Below are 23,174 nucleotides of genomic sequence, written 5' to 3' on the forward strand. Positions count from 1 at the left end.
AGACCCCTGGTCTGGTCCCTGTGAAGGCAACCAAGTGATGCTTCTGTCACAATGATGTTTCTCTCCCCTCCTTTCTCTGTCTAAAAAAAAAAAAAAAAAAAAAACAATGAAAATGTCCTTGGATAAGGATTTTTTAAAAATTGGCTAATATTAAGTTAGTGCAGATACCACATTCATTATGTTGTAGAACTACACATTTTTTCTTAGAAAGTAGCTATTTGTGCATATAAATATTTGTTAACTTTCAATACTTTGTTACATGAAAAAAATGTTAGTGGGGACATAGATCAGCCACTTTTAAGGTGCTGTCATATATCTCAGAATGAGTGACCTAAAATCATTTTAAGCATTGCAATAGGAAAATTACAAGGTCAAAATTGGAAGGTTTTGTTCATTCTTGAATTTTTCCTTTCTAAAGAGCTCTTCTATTTATACATGCCTAAATTATTTAAAAATGTAGAAGGATACCTGTCTGCATAATAAAGCTGATTATGTTTTGCTAGTCTGCATGTGAGAAAAGTAAATATTAGGGGGGAAAGAAAGATTCTGCTCTCAGCAGTCCAAAAGGAAAGATCTAATGTTGCTGATGTAAGTAAGTACAAGGCTCAGGTATATGACCTTACAATAAATTTCATAGTTGACAAAGGCCCACCCAGGAGTCACAGTGTCCAGTCAGGTTTTTAAAAACACAGTCTTAAATATGAGTAGATAGATGAGTAGTTAATACAATAGATAAAGAAAGAAAAAAGAGGGAGAGAGAGCAAGTGAAAGCCAAGAGAAGAGAAGAGGATGGAAGAGAAGAGATGAAATAAAACAAAAAGAAAAGAAGGGTGCACCTCAGAGAAAACAGAGACTACAGAAGTGATAGAAAACATCAATATTAACTAACTAACATTAGAAAATTGGACAAGCATAAAACAAGTACATTAAAGTAAAGGGGCATCCAGAGAACAAAAGGAGCTCTTGTGCACTAAAAAATATTGTAGCACCCTGACCCTGTGGTTCAGTTGGCTGAGCATGATGCAAAGCAAAAGGTTGTCTGTTTGATCCCAGTTATGGTACATGCCTGGGTTGCAGGCCAGGTTAGGGTTAGGCCTGGTTGAGGGTGTGCAAGAGGCACCTGACCGATGTTTCTATCCCTTTCTTTTCCCCTTCCCCAACTTTCTCTAAAAATAAATAAATAAAATATTTTTTAAAATATTGTAACATAGATGCAAAACCTTCAATGTATATAAGATTTGGAAGGTAAAATTGAGGGACTCTCCCAGAGAACAAAACTAAAGGATAAAGAGGTTTTTTTTAAAAAAAGATAAGGAGATGAGAGGGCCAGTATAGGAAGTCCATATCCAAATAACAGATGTTTCAGGAAAAGGAGAAAAAATGCAGACCTAAAACTTATTAATGAAATAATTTTAAGAATCCCAAAACCAAAGTGTGTAAGTTTCCAGATTAAAAGAGATATTCTAGCTCTATACATGGAAAGAGACCTGTACCAAGGCACATCATCATGAAATTTTAGAACACTGAAGATACAGTGAAGAAAAAGTTGGTCATTTACAAAAGACTAGGAATCGGCATGCTTCTCGAATTAAGATGGAAAGCTAGAAGAAAAATAAAGTTATTCTGGAAAACTTCCAAAGAAAATTAATTCCAACCCAGAATTCTCTGGCTAGCTTAAGCTATCCATCATGTATGAGAATGGAACAAAAACAGTTTCAGTCATGAAAGGTCTCAAACAATTTCTATACCACATACCCTTTTCTCAGAAAGCTAATGGATGATTAGCTCCACCAAAATAAGTTAGAGAGAGAAAGTCACGGGGGAAACAGGAGAACCAAGCCAGGAGAGAGGGCAAGTGAGTCCCCAGGATGAAGGTACAGGGAGATCCCAAGGTGACAATTATGCCCCAGTGATAAAGGCAATATGACATACTATATTAGGACAGGTCAGAAGGCTCCAGAAAAGAATTATTTAGTAAGTTGAAATTCATGGAAAACTTGATGCAACTGAAGATCTAGAGGGGCCACATGGTAACCAGCAAAGTATTTAGGACTGTTAGATAGAAAAATAGGAAAATAAGTGTTATGGGTTAAATGTATTCTCATACAAAAAAAGATATGTTGAAATCCTAGCCCGCAGTGCTGGTAAAGGGGACCTTATTTGGAAATAGGGTCTTTGCAGATTTAACATAATTGAGATGAAGTCATTAGGGTGGGCTTTAACCCAATATGACTGGTGTCCTTATAAGGACAGGGAAATTTGGACACAGTTAAAGACACACAGGGAGAACACCATATGGAGACCCAGTGACACAAAAGCACAGGAGAAGAAAGCCATATGAAGACAGAGGCAGAGATTATAACGAGTTATGCAGCCACAAACCATGAAATGCCTGGGGCTGACTGAAGCTAGAAGAGGCAAGGAAGAATCTCCCCTAAAGGCTTCGGAGGAAACATGGCCAACACCTTGATTTCAAATTCTGGAACTGTAACAGAATAAATTTCTGTTATTTTAAGAAACTACCTAGCTTATGGCACTTTGTTACTGCAATTCTAGGAAACTAATGCAGTACAGGAAAAAAAGTTAAAAATTATTCATTTTAGAATGGAGAATCAATGAAATTAAACAATAATCAGAGTTATACTAGAAAATGTTTGAACTAAAAAGATATTGTGCAAGAGGACCAAAAGGCCTCAGCCTATTCCTAAAGCCCCTCATCTTTTCTCCTTCCGGTTTTATTAAAATATAATTGCCATACTACACTGTATAAATTTAAGGTGTAGAAGATAATGTTGGCATAGCGCATATTTTGAAATGATTACCCCAACAAGTTTAGTTAACATCCATCACCTCATATATTTACAAAAAAAAATTCTTTTTTCCTTGTGATGAGAACTTTTAGTATCTACTCTTTTGGCAACTTTCAAATATACATGATAGCATTTTCCCCTTCCCCTTTATTTTAATATAAAATTTACATTCAAGTACATCTTTAAAAGAAGGCTGTTTTCTACTTACTAAAGACCAAGTAGTAAAATAAACAAGTTATCTGGAAAGGAACAAATATTAAGGTGGTCTCACAGTTTACCTGTTCAATACTATGCATTTATTGATATAATCACATGACTTTTATCCTTCATTTTGTTAATGTGATATACCACATTTTGTGATTGGTGAATGTTGAATCATCCCGCCTCCCTGGATTAAATTCCACTTGATCATGGTATATGATCCTTTTAATGTATTGTTGAATTCGGTTTCCTACCATTTTGTTGAGAATTTTTGTATCTATGTTCAACAGGGCTTGCCCGTTAATTGTTTTTTCTTATGGGGTCCTTGTCTAGTTTTGATATCAGGGTAATGCTGCCATTGTAAAATGAGTTTGGACGTGTTCTTTTTTAGCTTTTGAAAGAGTTTAAAAAGAATTAGCATTCTAATTGAAATGTTTGTTAGGATTTACCAGTGAAATGTCTGGTCCTTTATTTTCATTTGTTGGGAGATTTTTGATTATTGATAAATGTCCTTACTTATTATTGATCTGTTCAGGTTTTCTATTTCCTTGTGATTTAGTTTTGGTAGCCTTTGCTTGCAGGAATTTATCCATTTCTTTTAGGTTGTCCAGTTTGGGCGTATAATTGTTCATAGTAGTCTCTTATGATCTGTTGGGTTTCTATGGTATCAGCTGTAATGTCTCCTCTTTCATTTCTAATTTCATTTATTTGAGTCCTCTCTTTCTTAGTAAGTCTTGCTCAAGGATTGTCTATTTTGTTTATCCTTTCAAAAAGTAGCTCTTAGTGACACTTCCGGCAAGATGGAGGAATAGGTGGATGCACCGTACCTCCTCGCACAACCAAGATTAGAACAACAATAATCTACAACAATAATTTACAACAATAATTTACAGATAGAATAATGCCCAGAATCGACAGAGGATTTATCTGAATGGAAGTCGGACAGCCAAGAGGTTGAAGTAGACCCGTTCATCCGGACTGGTAAGAGAAGATGAGCCTGGCGGGCATGGGGCTGGCGCTAGTCGGTGGCGCACAGAGGTTGGGGAAAGTTTGGCGCGAAATCGGCACGACAGCCATCTGGGGTGCAAGAACACAGAGGTGATCCCTGAGTACACAAGCTGCAGCTGGCGGACCCAGTGAGGCAGCGATTGTGGACCAGGGCAGAGCTCACAGCCCAGGATCCCAGAGAAGGGTCTGGGCCCAGGAGAACAGAACTGCCGCCATTGTTCCCTCGCGTCCCTGCTCCTGCCCCTGCCCCCGCCCCCACATATAACGTCACAATCTAGCGACTGGGGTGCCCAGCCCCGGTGAACACCTAAGGCTCCGCCCCGCACCGTAACAAGAGCGACCAGACTGAAAAAAAAAAAAAAAAGGAGAGACAGGGAAAAATATGTTTCCAACAGAGCAGGTCAGTCCCCCAGGACTCATCCTTCTGAGCGACCAAGAAATAGCCAATCTATCAGATGCACAGTTCAAAACACTGGTGATCAGAAAGCTCACGGAACTGGTTGATTTTGGACAAAATTTAGATGAAAGAATGCAGATTACCATAAAAGAGATGCAGGAAGATAGGCAGAGGAGAGCCAATAGTGAAAGGAAGGAATCTGAGTCTCAAACAACACAGTGAACCAGAAGGAAGATAGAATCAACCAAGCAGGAAAGCATGATGAAATAAGAATTCAAAAAATCGAGGAAAAGCTTAAGAGCATCCAGGACACCTTTAAACATTCCAATATCCGAATTATAGGGGTACCAGAATCGGAAGGGGAAAAGCAAGAAATTGAGCATGTATTTGAACAAATAATAAAGGAGAACTTCCCCATTCTGGCAAAGGGAACAGTCTTCCTGGAAATCCAAGAAGCTCAGAGAGCCCCAAAGAAGTTGGACCCAAGAAGAAACACACCAAGGCACATCATCATTACATTAGCCAAGGTAAAAACGAAGGAGAGAATCCTAGAAGCAGCAAGAGATAAGGGGACAGTCACCTACAAAGGAGTTCCCATCAGACTGTCAGCTGATTTCTCCAAAGAGACCTTACAGGCAAGAAGGGGCTGGAAAGAAATATTCCAAGTCATGAAAGACAAGGACCTACATCCCAGATTGCTCTATCCAGCAAAGCTTTCATTTAGAGTGGAAGGGCAGATAAAGTGCTTCTCAGATAAGGTCAAGTTCAAGGAGTTCATCATCACCAAGCCCTTATTTTATGAAATGTTAAAGCGACTTATCTAAGAGAAGATAAAGAAAAAACATGTATAGTAAAAGGACAGCAAACTCACAATTATTAACAACCACACCTAAAGCAAAACCAAAAGAAACTAAGTAAACAATTAGAACAGGAACAGAACCACAGAAATGGAGGGCACATGGAGGGCTAGCAGCAGCGGGGGTGGGAGGAGGAGAGAGGGGGAAAAGGTATAGAGAATAAGTAGCATAGAATGTAGGTTGAAAATAGATAGGGGGAGGGCAAGAATAGTATGGGAAATGTAGAAGCTAAAGAACTCATAAGTATGACACATGGACATGAACTAAAGGGGGGAAATGTGGGTGGGAGGGGGGTACAGGGTGGAGGGGAGAGAAGGGGGGAAATGGGACAACTGTAATAGCATAATCAATAAAATATATTTTAAAAAGTAGCTCTTAGTTTCATTGATCTTTTCCTTTGACTTTTTAGTCTACTTCAGTTATTTCTGCTCTGTTGTTCATTATCATCCCTCCAATTGCCTCTAGTCTCAGCCATTTACAATCTGTTCTCTACCTCTGGAGCCAGAATAAACCTTATATAAGAACACCTGATATCATGCCCTGTCCATAATTCTTTACTGGCTCCCCTCAGGAAAACAATACAAATTCTTTAAAGGGATTACAAGACCCTTTACTCTCTTGGCCCTGGTTTATCTTTACAATCTCATCTCTAGCTTCCTTCTCACCACCTGGATCCCCACTCTCACCCCAGGGTCACTCTGAGAAGGTCTGGCTACACTGAACTACTACACAGTCCTGAAGTTCTGCCTCTTCCTTTTTGCTCGGCCTCTTTCCTGTCTTACTCTGTCTTTCTGTATCTGTCCCAGCTCCCTCCTCTCTGGCCCTTTCTCTCCCCCACTCTCTCCTTCTGTTCTTCTTTTTTTGCTCATCCCCTCTCTCTACTCCCACCCACACCTCCCACCATGGCTCTTAGAGCCATGAGTTTTATGTCTTCTTTATTAATGGGGCACAGTACTTTAACATAATACAATGAGGTTGGTGACCACAATTTTTATGTCAAGACAAAAAACTGAGTTTTGGATCAAAGTAGAATAATACTGTTTCCTCTAATTGTTCAATATCCCTTAATCCAGAGGATGCAAAATGTTTTGGTTTCTGCAGCCTAATATCCTTTGTTTGGAATTATAACTGAGGACAGACTCCACATGTACATGATATTAAACAAGTTACAGATTTTTAAAGGTACCTCATCTACAAAGAATCTAATATAACAGTAAGTATTTCTTTTGGTGATGGAAAGGAAAATCGAAATACCTCATTTGAAAAATGTTCTTGCAAACTTGACACAGGAACAATTTCATCTGAATTAACACAGTTGCTGTCATTTGGAAATAGTTCCTCCAAAGACACTTTTTGTACTGAAGACAGATCAATCTACAAAAGAATATGTTACTCTTTTGTTGAATTTAAATACTGCAAAACCAATTATTTTTAAGTAATTAAAGGAAAGTTGAAACATACTATTTCATTAGAAGCATTTTCTTGTGAATTTGACAGGTGAACAATTTTATCTGAATTAATACAATCGCTGACATTTTGGAAATAAGTTCTTCAAAAGATGATGTTTAACTGGGGAGAAACCAGTCTATAAAGAAGATTATAATACTCTTCAGCTTTAAAATTATTGTTTAAATAGGTATTTTTATTAGCTATAACATCATGTAATTTTTCCTATTCTTCATCCAATTTATATTTATAAGGGGCCTATTAACTGAACTCTATCTACCCTTTCTGCAAACCAAAAGTCTGAGATTGACAGTCAAAGAAACAGAGTCAGAGACAGAAAAGGACAGACAGAGAGACATCAAGACAGGTTGGTGGTGTAGTATTCTTTTTCCTTTCTTTTATGGATAGCAATATATAGAATACTTCCAGTGAAAGTGTGCTTATGCAACAGAAAAATAAAAAATATAATTTTCTATGTGCAATATTACCCTGGTGTTACAGAAACAGAATAATAGGGAGGAAGGGGAGCCAGAAATTAGATGCCACAAAGTGCAAATACTAATTCTTACCTCTAAACCAGCTGTCTGTGAAGTTGGAGTACTTGTTAACAGGCCTCTGCTTTTCTTATCAGGAGTAGTGGGATTTGTGTCCTATCAACGTTTTACGAAATATGGGATTGAATAGCAAAAAGAAATAAATTATTTTAATACCATAAAAACACAACTTAAAATTAGTAGACTAAATAGTAATGTGTCCTACTAATAAACTTTTAACCTGCTGATTAAATTTTAAACCACTAGACAGGTAACTAAAGAAATTTCTGGCTTGAGCTAGATCAAACAACTTCCAAGAGAACCTGATGTGGTATAACAACTATCTGAAAATACTTTGGTTGAAATCACTAATTTAGGAAGAAAAAGCTAATTAAAGATTTGAATTAGGAAATGATGCTTTGATTATCTTTGTTAACTGCTAAGAAAGGCATTTTACTTATAATATTTGTTTAATTCCTAGTACATACTGTTCCTTTTATGGAAAGGGGTTATAAGTTATTTCTGAAGCTGTTCAAATATGTAGCAAGGATAGTTGGTTTAAAGTACATATATTTAAATGCATACACTTTCATTTACAGAACACCAAAGTTAAAGAGAGTACAAAGTAGGATAGAGATTCATTTTCTATTTCCTGAAGATGCAGAGGGGCAGACAATGAAAGACAAATCAAGAGTGAGAGACAGAGAAGAGCAAGAGACAGGATCAGAGAGCAAAAGAGTTTAAGATGGAGAGAGGGAAGGACTGTCAGAGAGGAATAGCCAGAGAGTGAGAGGGAGGGAGGGAGAAGGTAGAGGAGAGAAAAGGAGAAAGAAAAGTAAAAAAAGAGGCAGGGGGAGGGGAGAGAGGGAGAATGGGGAGACAAAAGACAGAGAGAAGGAAAATAGGAAGATTAAGGGGAGAGAGGGAAGAAGAAGAGAAATAGAGAAGATAGAGACCAACAGGGATTGAGCAGAAAGACCAAGACTGATGTCAAAGAAAGAGTCAGAGACAGAAAAGGACAGATAGAGATCAAAACAGAGACAGGGAGAAAAGAGACAGAGCTTGAGACTAAGTGACAGAACCAGGGAGAGCAAAGACAAAGAAACAGGTGGAGAGGCAGAGCAGAAAGAAACAGTGACAGAGTCAAAAAAAGGGATGACAGGCAGCGTCCTTTCTAGCCATCAGCTGCCTTTTCAACTCTTGGATTTGGTGAGATAACCATGTCCCTCGGATGAATCTCTTTGAAAGATGTCTATTATATGCTGCCAAGTCTGGAACCCAAACTCAAGAGTTAAAACTTGCACAGCATAGGAAAATTTATGTTGAGTTTCTTTTTCTTCCTGACTTAAAAATCTCTGGGACTAGTTGTTCAAGATACAATCTGGAATAGTTCAGTAGAAAATTTTTTATCAAAATAATAAGAACACAATTTTATGGGCATGCTTACCTGGTACACTGAATATGTCAGTTCTCTAATTTATTTGCTACATAATCTTTTAATTTCTTCCTCTGAACCTTGGGGATTATTCTACCCCTAGGGACTGCTGAGCAAAGGTTACAAATAACAGCTGTAAAGAGAACCTCTGGTGCGTGGAGAGTAGGAGATGCTCAATGATAGCTGTTATTATTATCACTGTGGCAAGCCATGGAGGTGCTCCACTCAGACCTTAAACAAAGAGCCTGCTGTTCCACTGCAAGGAGTGCGGTTAGCTGATAGTCCCCAGAGGCACCATCTTTAGAATCTGCTTCAGCTCTCAGACTGAGGCCATCATCTTCTCAGGCAAACCCCAGCCAACATCTGAGCATAGCAGCTCAACATAAGATTCCTGTAATGGGCAATCTTTGCTCTAGACTTCCCCACTGGGAGAGCTTCTGGAAGATCTGCTTTGAAAACTGAGGCTCTCTTCCCCAGTGCTGCCTACATGGGTAGCAGTCATTCCCTGTTGGGCACCAGGGCTGCCCTCAGACCCTTGAGAAGCCTGAGATTGTAAAAGAGAGGACCAAGAAGTTCATCCAGCACCAGTCAGACCGGTATGTCAGACTTAAGCATAACTGGCCAAGACCCAGAGGCAATGACAAAAGGGTGAGCAGCAGATTAAAGGGCTAGACCTTGAGCCCAACATTGGCTAGGGGAACAACACAAAAACAGAGCCCATGCTGCGCAGGGGCTTTCGGAAGTTCCTGATCCACAATGTCAGGGAGCTTGAAGTGCTGAGGATGTGCAATAAATGTCATTGTGCTGAGACGCCTCACAACACCTCCTGCTGCAACTGCACAGCCACTGCGCACAGAGCAGCCCAGCCGGCCGTCAGGGTGACCAGCCCCAATGCCAGGCTGTGCAACAAAGAAAATGAGTTGACAGCTTGTGTGCACACTGTGTTTGTGTTAGTAAAATCAAAAAATTCTGCCATCTGAGATACCAAAAAAAACCAAAAAACCCCAAAAACCCCTGAGGCTATTCCTGCCCACTCCTGCTTCTTCCCTGATTCCTTTCTCAGGTGTCACCTGCCAATACAGACTTGAGCTCTTAATCCTCTCTGAATATCTGTGTCCCAACTGGCAACTGTCAGTCTGTTTACAAACATCTGCCCTTACAGAGCTTAAGTATAGCATCTCTGAAATTTTCCCTAAAATTTTTAAGAAACTATGTATATCTAAATCTTCCCAATAAGTACATTTTATTTTCATAGCCTTTCCAAGAAGTAATTAGTAAAAGACCAGTGCTTACCAATGCAGGTTCGAGGGGCTGAGGCAGCAGAACTTTGGTAACTGATTTATCTGCATTGCTTTCAAGATCAGGCCTCTGGTGAGATGACTGAACCTTGATTTTTAGATGAGAGCTTAACTTTGTTTGGGAATTTGTACCTCTAAACTCAGGATCTTTTCCAGGCTGAAACAAATTAATAATCATGAAATATTATTCACAGGCTATAAAAAATTGTAGTGCTTCTCAATGTCCTATTTTATTGTAATAAATGTTATAATTGTTACACTTAAAATAGAATTCCTTCTTCCTTTTCCTTCCTTCCTTCCTTCCTTCCTTCCTTCCTTCCTTCCTTCCTTCCCTCCTTTCTTCCTTCCTTCCCATCATCCCCTCAACTTGCAAAAAGTTTTAAACTTAAAGATAATTCTTTTTCTTAAAAAGTCAGGTTTCCTATAAAGGGTGGACAAAGTAGGTTTATAGGTGTTCATATAGAAAATAATACAATAATAAATAATAATGCAAGAATAAACTCTGGCCCTGGCCAGTGTGGCTCATCTGGTTGGAGCATAGTTTTGTATACCAAAAGGTTGTGGATTCAGTCCCCAGTTGAGGTACATATGGGGAAACAACCAACCGATGGAGTTTCTCTCTTTCTCTTTCTCTCTCTCCCCCAACCCCTCTCTCTCTCTTCTCCCTTCCCTCCCTCTCTCCCTGAAATAAAAAAAAAAATTTTAAATAATGAAAAAAGAGAATAAACACTGTGTTTCACATACAACTGTAAACCTACTTCTGCCCACTCCAGTATATTTAAAGAAAAAAATGTGTTGAAAGACAAATGGTTTGCAATTTAATGAGCTCAAAAAATTTCTCTACCACATTTAAGGCAACATCTCCCAGAAAGTGTTCTGTTAAAACAAATGATAATTAGATTTATCTATTAATCAACATTTAAAACTAAATTTTAGAGAAAACATTAAATGTCTTTGTTATGCAATAATCTTCATTTAAAAAACCAAAAATCCTCTCTAAGATATCAGCTGCAACTACAAGGAAATGTTGCTTTACCAACTAGTCCCCCCATTGAAAATTGTAGATTGTTCAGTGACTGCTTCTTTGTCCTAATGCTTTCAAGAGGTATTTAAAACAGTATCCAAAGTTTGAATATACTCAACATCACTGAGGAGGTGGAATGTGAACTAGGTCCTGAAAGAATGACAGGGTTTTGAGTCGGGCATAAGGGGCATAAAGAGGATGGTAGAGCCTTGGCCAGTAGGAGTACTGCCCCATACAAAAGGATACGAGTTCCTTCCCCAGTCAGGACACATACCTAGGTGGCAGATCTGATCCCTGGCTGGGGTACATATGGGAGACAACCAATCAGTGTTTCTCTCTCATGTTGATGTTTCTCTCTCTTTCTCCTTCTCTCCCTCTCTTTCTTAAATCAATGAGAAAACATATCCTTGGGTGAGGATAAAAAGATGGTAGAGAGAGAGGAGAAAAAAGTAGAAGAGGTGTATTCCAAGCAAAAGAAAGAACAAAGACACCACAAATTCAAAAGGAGGAGCCACAGGCAGGCACCTCTCCCACGCTTCTGTAGCTTCTCATGACTATTTCATGCTCACCCTATTTTCCTTAAACTTCTAGCCCCTTTTCTCTACCATTCTCAGCTGACAGCCTTACTTTACACTTCCCTCCAACTACAGAAGACATCAAACAAGATGCAACCACTCGGGACTCATAATTTTTAGGACCCAGTACAAAAGGAAAATGTCAGGTCCCTTGTTAAAAAAAAACTATTAAAAATGTTAAGATGGTGACACAGAGCATTAAATGAACTGGAGTCTTTCTAAGCACAAAGCCTGCCCTGCTACCACTACAGCTGCAAATGTCCTACAGTGGAAATATCCCTCATCTTTTAAAGGCCAGTTCCTCTGTCTGTATTCTCCACCCTATCCTTTCCCTTTTTCCCCCAAGGACTTCCCTCTTCCATATGAGAGTACAGAGAAGTTTTTGTTTTTAACACTTTATTGAGATATTGTTCACATACCATACAATTCACCCATTTAAAAAACAAAATTTAACGGTTTTAGTATATTCTCAGGGTTGTTCAATCATCACCACAGCCTAACTTGAGAACATTTTTGTCCCCTCTAAAGAAACCCATGCTCATTAGCAGTCAACCTCCATTCCATCTCCAACAGCCCTAAGCAAGCACTAACCTAGGCCTGTTGTCATAGATTTGCCTATCTTGGACATTTCTTATAAATGGAATCATGTAATAAGCAGTCTTTTGTCGCTAGCTTCTTTTATGTTGCATAATATATTCAAGGTCAACCAAGTTGCAATGTGAATCACTGCTTCATTTGTTTGTATTGTCAAATAATATTTAATTATATGGATATACCACACTTTATTTATCATAGATGCACAATGAAGTAGTTTCCACTTTTTGGCTACTATGAATAAATATTGCTATGAACATTCATGTGTAAGTTTTTATGAGAATGTATATTTTAATTTTTCTTGAGTATAAACCTGAGAGTAGAACTGCTGGGTCCTATGGTAACTACATGCTTAAAATTTTGAAGAACTGCCAAATTGTTTTCCAAAATGGCTGCACTACTTTGCATCCCCACCAGAATGTTTGAGTGTTCCAATTTCTCTGCATCATCACCAACATTTGTTATCTGTCTTTTTTATTCTAGTCATTCTGGCGGATATGAAGTAATAATCTTGGTTTTGAATTGCATTTCTCTAATGACTAATGATACTGAGCATCTTTTCACATGTTTATCAACCACGCATACATCTTCTTTGGAGAAATGTAGGGAAATTTGTATATAACAGCTTCCCAGGGATGGTGAAGCAATAATTAAGAAAAGATACCTACTAGGAGCAGAGCTTTTAAGAAGAGACAGATGATACAAGAGCATAAGAAATGACATTTAATGCAAGATATGACACACTTAAATTACAAGATGCTTGACAAATATAGAGGGGTGTGTGTGTGTGTGTGTGTGTGTTGTGTGAATTGGTGGAGCAGGAACTGAGACAGTATGCATGAAAGCAGGAAAGAAAAATGTAACCATGAGGAAGTAAAGAAGCATAGGAAAGAAAACATAGAAAGTATGAAGAAGACTTTTTATGGCTTTTAGGTTAAAGAAGTGAAGTCCAGGCCAACTTCAACTAGATCTTTAGGTCATAGGGCCTTCCACTTGCCTACTGAGTTATATTCGGCTATCCCCTCCTCCTCCCTTCCGTAATTCCCACCAGCCCTAAAAAGTGATCCGATATATACCATCTTTAAAACAAAACAAGTATCTCCCAACCCTGCCTCTCCCTCCTGTTACTGTTCTTTTTTTCTATTTCCCTTTAGAGTCTACCTCTCTATATAATCATTACTTCTCACTTTTTTTTCCACTTATATCAAGGAATACTTGACAAGTATAACTGTATATAGCTGAAGTGTAAAGGTGATGATTTGATACACATTACATTGTGTAATGATTACTAAGATCAAGATAATTAATACATCCATCCCCTCCCATAGGTAACTGTGTGTGTGTGTGTGTGTGTGTGGTGAGAAAGCTAAAGATCTACTCTCACCAACTTTCAGATATACAGTACCTTGTTACTATCATCACTGTGCTGTACATTAGATCCTCAGAACTTATTTTTATAAATAAAAGTCTGTACCCTTTCACCTATATCGCCTCACTTCCCCACCCCTTCAGACCCTGACAACTATCATTCTATTCTCTGTTTCTATGAGATTTACTTTTTCTTTTTTTAGGATTTCACATGTAAGTGAAACCATATAGTATCTGTTTTGTTTATTTCACTTAACATAATGCCTAGAAATACTGTCACAAGTGGTGAGATCTTTTTTTGTGTGTGGCTGATTAATACCACTATCTACAACATATTTTCTTTATCTATTCATACACTGAGGAAATATAGGTTGTTTCCTTATCTTGGTTACTGTAAATAATGCTGCTATGAACACAGCAGTGCAGATATTGCCTCAAGATACTGATTTCATTTCCGTTGGATACATACCCAGGAGTGAGATTGCTGGATCACATGGTATTTCTATTTTCAGTTTTTTGAGGAACTGTCATATAGTTTTCCATAACAGTACTACCAAGTTACAGTCTCATCAACAGTGTACAAGGTTTCCCTTTTCTCCACATTCTTGCCTACATTTGTTATCTCTTGTCTTTTTGTTAACAGCCATCCTAACAAGTGTGAGGTAACATTTCCTGTGCCTTTGATTTGCATTTCCTTGATGATTGACATTGAGCACCTTTTCATGTGCCTATTGACCACTTGTACATCTTCTTTCAAAAAAAGGTCTATTCAAGTACTTTGCCCATTTTAAATTGGATTACTTGCTTTTTTTGCTATTGAGTTGTATAGGTTCTTTATATATTTTGGATATCAACCCCTTATGAGACATGTGATTTGCAAATAGTTTCTCCCATTCTCTTTGTTGCCTTTTTAATTTATTATTTCTTTGCCATGCAAGAAGCTTCTTAGCTTGATGTAGTTCCACTTGTTTATTTTAGCTTTTGTAGCATGTCTCTTCAGTATCGTACCAAAGAAATCACTGTCAAGATCAATGCCAAGGAGCTTTTCCCCTATGTTTTCTTCTAGGAATCTTATGGTTCAGGTCTTATATTTAAGTCTTTAATCAATTTCTAGTTAATTTTTGTTAGTGGTGTAAGATAGGGGTCCAGCTGCATTCTTTGCATGTATCAACAAATATCCAATTTTCGCAGGACTATTTATTGAAGAGACTTCAACAGGACTATTTATTAAAATGTGGACTATCCTGTCCTCATTTTGTATTCTTAGCACCCTGTCAAAAATTAGTTGGATGTAAATGTGTGGGTTTCTTTCTGGGCTCTCTATTCTGTTCTACTGGTCTATATGCCTGTTTTTATGCCAGCACCATACTCTTTTCATTTCTATAGCTCTGTAATATAGATTGAAATCAGAACATGTGATTCCTCTAGCTTGGTTCCTTCTCAAGATTACTTTGGCAATTTGGGGAATTTGTAGCTCCATACAAATTTTAGGAAAGTTTTTCTATTTCTGATAGTGAAAACTGCCACTGGAATTTTGACAGAAATTGAATTGACTCTACAGATCACTTTGGGTATGGACATTTTCTTTTTTTAAAAAAAATATTTTATTTATTCATTTTCAGAGAGGGGAAAGGAGGGAAAAAGAGAGGGAGAGAAACATTAATGTGTGGTTGCCTCTTGTGTGCCCCCTAGTGGGGACCTGGCCCACAATCCAGGCATGTGCCCTGACTGGAACTGAAGTGGCAACCCTTTGGTTTGCAGGCCGGCACTCAATCCACTGAGCCACACCAGCCAGGGTGGGGCATTTTCATAATATTAATTCTTCCAATCCAAGAACAAGGAATATCTTTCCATTTACTTGGGTCTTTTTCAATTTCTTTCATCAATGTCTTATAGTTTCAGTGTACAGGTCTTTTACCTCCTCAGTTAAATATATGTCTAAGTATTTTATTGTTTTTTATGCTACTGTAAATGAGTTTTTAAAATAAAAAACCTTAGTTTTTCTTCCTATGAGCCTTTCATCTGTGAGTCTCCTTTACTACTCATACAAAACACCCACACTTCCGACCACCAAGTATGTGGAAATTTTCCCCCACAATAACAATTCTCTGTGACACCAGCTAGGTGTCCTACAATTCAACTTAATTCTATCTACTACCTAAAGATAGTGTCAGATCCCACGGTTAAGGGCTCAGTCCCACAAGACTGCTCCCACCCTACTTCAGATGCCAATTGTAAATGGTAAGTTCTCAGGTTACCCCCAACTTTGGTCTGACTTGGCTACAAATTGGAATTTCCCACCAACCTTGCTTCAGGTTCAATTAATTTGCTAGAGTGACTCACAAAACTCAGGGAAACACTTATACTTACATTTACCAATTTATTAAAGGATATGGTAAAGAATAAATATGAACAGTTAGTAAAGAGATACACAGGGTGAGGTCTAGGAGGGTCCTGAGCACAGGAGCTTCTGTCCCTGTGGAGTGGGGTGTGTTGCCCTACCAGTGTAGATATGTTCACCAACCTAGAAGTTCTCTGAACCCCCGATTCCTGGGAAGCCTCCATAAGCTTCATGTAGGCATACTCAGTTATTAACTCATTTCCACCCTCTCCCTCTGTGGAAAAGAGGTTGGAGCAGGGGAGTAGGTGGCTGAAAATTCCAACTTTCTAATTACAGCTTGGTATTTTTGGTGACTGGCCCCCATCTAGGAGCCACTCAGGAGGGGCCCACCCAAAATGCCTCATTGGAACAAAGAATCTTCTAGTGCTCTAACTGTTTGGGAATTTACAAGGGTTTTAAGAAACTTGTGTCAGGAATGGGGCCATAGACCGAATAATAAAACAAGAGTTACTCCTACAGTAAAATTTTAAAATTTTTTCTTTCTCTTTCTCTCTCTCTTCTCTCTTTTTTTCATAAACAAATAATTTATTATTTTACTGTTGTTCAAGTACAGTTGTCTCCATTCCCCCCGACTCCCCATCCATCCCCACCTCCCCCACTTGATCCTACCCCCTTTGGCTTTGTCCATGTGTCCTTTATACATGTTCCCTGATGACCCCTCCTCTTCTTTCCCATATTATCCTCCTCCCTCCTCCTCTCTGGCTACCATCACTTTGTTCTTTACTTCAATATCTCTGGTTCTATGTTGCTCGCTTGTTTGTTTTGTTGATTAGATTCCACTAATAAGTAAGATCATATGGTATTTTTCTTTCACTGCCTGGCTTATTTCACTTAGCATAATGCTCTCCAGTTCTTATCACTTAGGAAATTACAAATGTTTAGGAGCTCAGGAATTCAGGGCAGATATTTTTTTCTAATTTCTAATATCTCTTCCAGATTGTTGTTAGTATAGAGAAATGCAAAACAAAGAAAAGAAATGCAATACATTTTTGTATGTTGTCTTGTATCCTGCAACTTTACTGAATTCATTTATTAACTCTAACAGGGTTTTGTTTTGTCTTTTTGGCAGTATCTTTAGAGTTTTCAATGTATAAAATCATGTCTTCTCCAGAGGTAGTTTCACTTCTTTCTTTCTGGATAACTTTTTCTCTTTTTATTGTCTAATTGCTCTGGCTAGGACTTCTACTGCTATGTTGAATACAAGTGGCAAAACAGCCTTGTCTTATTGCTGATCTTAGAAGAAAGGTTTTTAACTTTTCACCTTTGAGTATAATGTCAGCTGTGGGATTGTCATATATGGCCTTTAATTATTTTGATGTACAATCCTTCTATATCTAATTTGTTGAGAATTTTATCATAAAAAGATATTGAATTTTGTCTACTACTTTTTCCTGCATCTGCTGAAATAAGATGATTTTTGTCCTTCATTCTCTTAATGTGGTAAATGTATCACATTAATTCATTTTTATATATTAACTATTCTTGCATACCAGGGATAAATCTTACTTAATCATGGTATATGATCCTTTTAACGTGCTCTTGAATCTGGTTCACTAGTATTTTGTTGAGGATTTTTATTCTATATTCATCTGGAATATTGACCCATAATTTTCTTCTCTTTCAGTGTCACCAAATTTGTTATCACAGTAATGCTGGCCTTGCAGAAGGAATTTGGAAGTAATCCTTCCTCTTCAAATTTTTGAAAGACTTTAAGAATAACTGGTATTAATTTTTCCTTAAATGTGTGCTAGAATTCACCAGTGCAGCCATCTGGTACCTTTAATTTTCTGGGAGGTTTTGATTACCAATTCAATCTCCTTGCTTGCTTGTTCACTAGTGTATTTTAATTTCTGCATATTTTTTTAACTTTCCAGCTTTCCTCCTGTTATTAATTTCTAAGTTCAACCACTGTGGTAGGAAAAGATACTTGATAAGATTAATCTTCTTAAATTTGTTAAGGCTTGTTTTGTGACCTCTCATGTGCTCTATCCTGGAGCATGTTCAGTGTGCTATTGAGAAGAATGTGGATTCTACTGTTGTTGGTTGAAATGCTCTGTGTATATTTGTTAGGTTCATTTGGTCTAGAGTATAGTTTAAGCCCATTATTTCCTATTGATTTATCCATTGTTGAAAGTGGTGTACCAAAGTATCTAATATTATTGCATTGCTGTCTACTTCTGCCTTTAGGTCTGTTACAAATTGTTTAATACAGGAATGTCAAACTCATTTTCACTGGGAGCCACATCAGCCTCATGGTTGCCTTCGAAGGGCCAAAATAATTTTAGGATTGTAAAAATGTAACTCGTCCTTAACTGTTAAGGAGCTGAAATTACATTTGGCTTTTGAAGGCAACCAAGAGGCTGATATGGCCCCCAGTGAAAATGAGTTTGACACCGCTGGTTTAACATATACCTGGTTTAACAGTGCTTCAATACCAGGTATATGAGGTCTGTCCTTCTTATCCTTCTTAGTGTTCTCTGAGCATCCTACATCCATGGTTTGGTGTCTGACATTAATTTTAGGAAATCGTCAGTCATTCTGTTTCAAATGTTGCTTCTTTTCCTTTCACGGTTTATTCTCTTTCTGGAATTCCAACTATGTATATGTCACATATTTTATAGTTTTTCCATAGTTCTTGAATATTTTGGGAGTTCTTTTTTAGTTTCTTTATTTTTGTTTTTCAGTTTCAGAAGTTTATATTGTCATATCCTCAAACTCAAATATTCCTTCCTCAGCTGAGTTTAGTCTACTATTGAGTCTGTCCATCAAAGGCATTCTTCATTGCCACTACAGTGTTTTCAATCTCTGAATTTCTTTCTTTTTATTCTTTGTTTTTTATCTCTAAAACTTATTTTTTAAATTCTTTCCTAGAATTTCCATTTCTCTGCTTACACTACCCACCTGTTCTTGTAGGTTGTTTACTTTTTCCTATAATGCCCTCAGCATACTAATCATAGTTATTTTGAATTTCTGGTCTGGTAATTCTAACACTACTTATAACTCTGGATCTGATGCCATTCAGTCTCTTTAAACTGTTTTTTTCTTTTTACTTTTTAGTATGTATGTTATTGTTAAAATGTGAATGTGATGTACTGGGTAATAGGAACTGTGGTAAGTCTTTTTTTTTAAACATATAGTTTTAGAGTTTTCAATCATTTTTTAAAAGATTTTATTTATTTATTTTTAGGGAGGGAGAAAGAGAGAGAGAGAAACATCAATGTGTGGTTGCTGGGGGCCGTGGCCTGCAACCCAGGCATGTGCCCTGGCTGGGAATTGAACCTGCGACACCTTGGTTTGCAGCCTGCGCTCAATCCACTGAGCTACGCCAGCCAGGGCAATGAGTAAGTCTTTAGTAGTATAAGGTGGTGGGATGGGAAGCACTCTACAGTTTTGTGATTGGGTCTCAGCTTTTTGTCTAGCCTTTGCCCCTGGTCTGTGAACTTCTCAGCGAACCAGTGTTTCTCAGTTTCTGCTCCCTGCCCCCAGGTGGGACAGCATGGCTAGAGGGGGCTGTAGTTATGGATTTCCATTCCCCAAATGTGGAAGACTAGAGGGACCTAGAGTTTTTTCCTTCCCCTACTTGGAAGGATAGAACTGGCTAGAGCTGGTTATTTCCCTTTCCCTGGATGAGTTAGGCTTTGGTAAAATACTTTTTCCTGAGGGCAGGCTTTCTTAAGAAAAACAATATTGTGGTGTGTTTCAAAATGGTTCCTTTTCCATCCCTAATAGTGGAAGCATGAGGGGATTTTTCTGATATTCACCATCAGAATCTTGTAGAGCTCCTGCAGAAAAATCTCCAGTAGAGACAAAAGTGTAAAGGTTCCCTGATGACTGGGTCCCCTTAAGCTTTTAACTTTCAGAGTTGTCTACACTAAACTTCCAGTAATTCATCAAGCATGCTTTTGTTTTTTGCACCCCAGCACTGGTTCCCAGGGAGGTTTCTGTTCATGTGTTTCTGCTCCAGTAAGTTGTGATTCTCTGTACCCACCTGTCTGTCTTTCCACATTTGGGTGCAGCAGTATGCCCTGTGTCCTTACTGCTCTGGTGGATCAAAAAAAGAGTTGTCGCTTTTTCAGTTTATCCAGGTTTTTACTTATTGTTAGGACAGAGAGGTAACTTCTGAGTTCCTTATGTGCTGGACTGGAGGTCCCTTTATAACACTGGACCTACAAGCAGCTTCAATATCATTGACCACTCTCACTTTCAAGAACAAATACTCTCTTCTTGGCTTCTATGGCAGCATATTCTATTTGTTTTCCTCCTTTTCTCTGTTTTTTTTTCTACCTGAATATAGAATTTTCCAAGGATTGATCCTGGACCCCCTTCTCTTCTGCACTCTGTAGATACTCTTTTTCAGGTGATTTTATCCATTTCCATTAATTTAAAAATATCTATAGTATTATTTACTCCTATTCTGTTTCCCTGACCAACAGATTTATAGCCAATGGCTTTCAACATTTTCATCTTTGTGTGCTCTCAGACTGCCTACTTTTCCTGTCACATTAAATAGGACACCTTTATCCACCAAAGCTGGTTAAGACAGAAACCTAGAAGTCTTTCTTAACACCACTCACTCCTTCATCCCCTATTTTCAACCCATGAACTCTAGGCAAAATTTTCTTAAATCCATACATATTTCTCCATTCTTCCTATACCCTAGTCAAAGCCACCAAAATCTCACACCAAAAATCTTTGTAACTTCATACTAATAACTCTTTCTGCTGACAGACACTCTTGCCCTCTTTCAGGGGGGCTCCCCAATGTCCATGTTATGATACAATAACATTATAGTGTAGGGGAAAGAGTATAGGTTGTAGATCCAGAAAGACCTGCCACCAGCTCCTTAAACATATTGATTAACATCTAAACCTCATTTTTCTCAGCAATAAAAAGGTAAAACCAAAACAAACAAAAAAAAGAAAGAAAAAAAATCTTACCTGATAGGAATGCCATAAAGAAAGATATAATTAATGAAAAGTGCTTGGAATAATGCTGAGCTTCGAATAGCCACCTAGACAGTAGCTCCCAGTACATTAAGTCCAAAGATCTGTAGATTCTTAGCCTAATGTAATAATCCACACACATTCCTCAGCACAAAACACCGTTCTGGCTACACAGCAAATGTCTTAGTTTTGCCTTAGTGATCAACAGACATCAAATTATCCAAAATGAACTTCAAAAAATTATAAATTTTAATTCTCTTCCATTAAACTTACATAGACTATATATCCATGTAACAACATCATACAATTGCTAAACTCTAAAAATAGCTGAAAAATAACTCCTATAAAAGTGTTGGTTAAAGTATGTCTTATATTAATGAAATATATGGTTTATGTAGTTATTCTGCTTCAATACTTACTTTTTTCTTTGTTCTTTCAGGAGTTAAAGGATAAGTTCTCTCAGCAAGTACTTTGCAAGCTGCATTATCTGTAAATAAAAACACACTTTAGCATTTAAATTACTTAACTTGTCATTAACTGTAAGTACAGAAAACTCAAATTTGAAAAAACTAATTTAATAACCACAATTTTGTAATAGTTTTAGAAGAAAAGCAATATAGGTTGAATAATCTGACAGATATGGTATTCTTTAAAATATTTGTGATATAATTATATTAAAAATTATTTGCTGTTTATCTGAATTCCAATTTAACTAGGCATTCCGTATCTTTATTTGCTAAAACAGGCAACTTTTGAGAAAGTATTTGGAAGCCTTGCTTTTTACAGGACGCCTGTACATATCAGAGGGTGGATTGAAAAGAGATTAAAATTTAGGACTAGCATTGAAGAACTCCCACATATAATGGCTAATAGCAGTACATAAGATTGCAAAGGAGACTGAGCAGGAGGTGCCTGAGAAGAAATTTCTAGTTTATTTGTTGTCTCTATCACTAGACTATTGGCTCCTTGAGGACAGGAATAGAGGTTGTTTCTCAGTTTCCTAACACTTACTAAAGAGCCTGACACACAACGGGAACACTGGAATGTACAGCAAGTACACCCTCAGTAAATGTTTATTAAATGAACTAATGATGGGTGCCATGATGATAGTTAAGACCCAGTTTCTAACCTGACATATCTTCATTTCTTAAATACAACCAAGCTAAAAAGCACTCAGTTTCCTGGGCTACCAATTTTCTTAATATATACTGCTTTGTGACAAAAATAATAAAATGCAGATTTACGAAAACTAGTTTCACTATTTATTACCTGATTCTGAATTTGAAGTACCCTTTGGTTTTGGAGAAATATTTTCATCTGCTAATGTCATCACTCTATAATAAGAACAAATTTATAGTACTCTCTTAATCTTTCAGTAACTTTTGAGAATCCTCAAATAATACTTAAAATAAGGACATTTATATGCAATGAATTATCCTGTAGAACTCAGGGAGTAGACATCTACACAGATTGGAAAATCAACATAAAAGTAAGAGCTTGGGACATTTATGCAGAGAGGGAGCCTCGGTTTGTCCCTCCTGTGAGTCCTTAATTCCTGAACATTGTGAACAAGTTCTCAAGGCTCCACACACTAAGAACAATGTGCAAGGTGGTCAAATTTAGAACCAAAACCCCTGGCACAGAGTTACTGTGGTGAGGTGACTCTACCACAAAGGCTGCAAAAAGGCAAGCAGATCAAAGCCTGGATGGAGGACTTCAAGAATACTTGGGGTATTCTTGAAGAATACCTCAAGAATAGTTTAGGGTAGCAACAAAAACAAAGCTGATGGAAAAATCAGCAATGGAGGACCTCAGGCCCTAAATAAGGCTGTAAGTTCACCAATGACTTTATCAGTAGAGTCCAGCCTGGGCATAGAATAAGTCTTGGAACCTGCAGCACAAATTAGTAAACATCCAGAGACAACTTCAACTTCACCCTCCCCCACCTGTGACCTGCCACTATGCCTACTTAGGGTGGCTATTTGTCCAAACTGGGACCTTTGTGAGAATAAAAGTGAGCTCTACTAAAAATCATGTCAGAACAAAAGGCACATATTGGGGCTGTTCAAGGCAAATCCAGAGATATGATCACCTACTCACATAGCATCCTCAGGAATATGGAATAGGGAAAAAAATCTAAAAGTCTCAGCATTCACCCAAAAGGGACTTTAAAAAATTTTTTTATTTTCAATTACAGTTTACATTCAATATTATTTTGTATTGGTTTCAGGTGTATAGAATAGTGCTTAGACAATCACATATTTTATAAAATGTTACCCCTAAT

The 23,174-nt window shown here is 37.7% G+C and overlaps 1 protein-coding gene across 1 annotated transcript in view; it reads right to left on the minus strand.

Annotated features, from left to right (window-relative positions):
• MEIKIN (meiotic kinetochore factor) overlaps window positions 1–23,174 on the minus strand; it is a 58,562-nt gene that overhangs the window by 6,957 nt on the left and 28,431 nt on the right. The window contains exons 8-11 of the mRNA XM_036014021.1: window positions 22,160–22,224; window positions 21,310–21,377; window positions 7,289–7,369; window positions 6,528–6,647 (exon numbers count right to left, since the gene is read on the minus strand). Of these exons, the coding sequence (XP_035869914.1) occupies window positions 6,528–6,647; window positions 7,289–7,369; window positions 21,310–21,377; window positions 22,160–22,224 (334 nt within the window). The remainder of the gene's footprint in view (window positions 1–6,527; window positions 6,648–7,288; window positions 7,370–21,309; window positions 21,378–22,159; window positions 22,225–23,174) is intronic.

The sequence above is a fragment of the Phyllostomus discolor genome, chromosome 13, assembly GCF_004126475.2.
Source record: "Phyllostomus discolor isolate MPI-MPIP mPhyDis1 chromosome 13, mPhyDis1.pri.v3, whole genome shotgun sequence".
NCBI lineage: Eukaryota > Metazoa > Chordata > Mammalia > Chiroptera > Phyllostomidae > Phyllostomus > Phyllostomus discolor.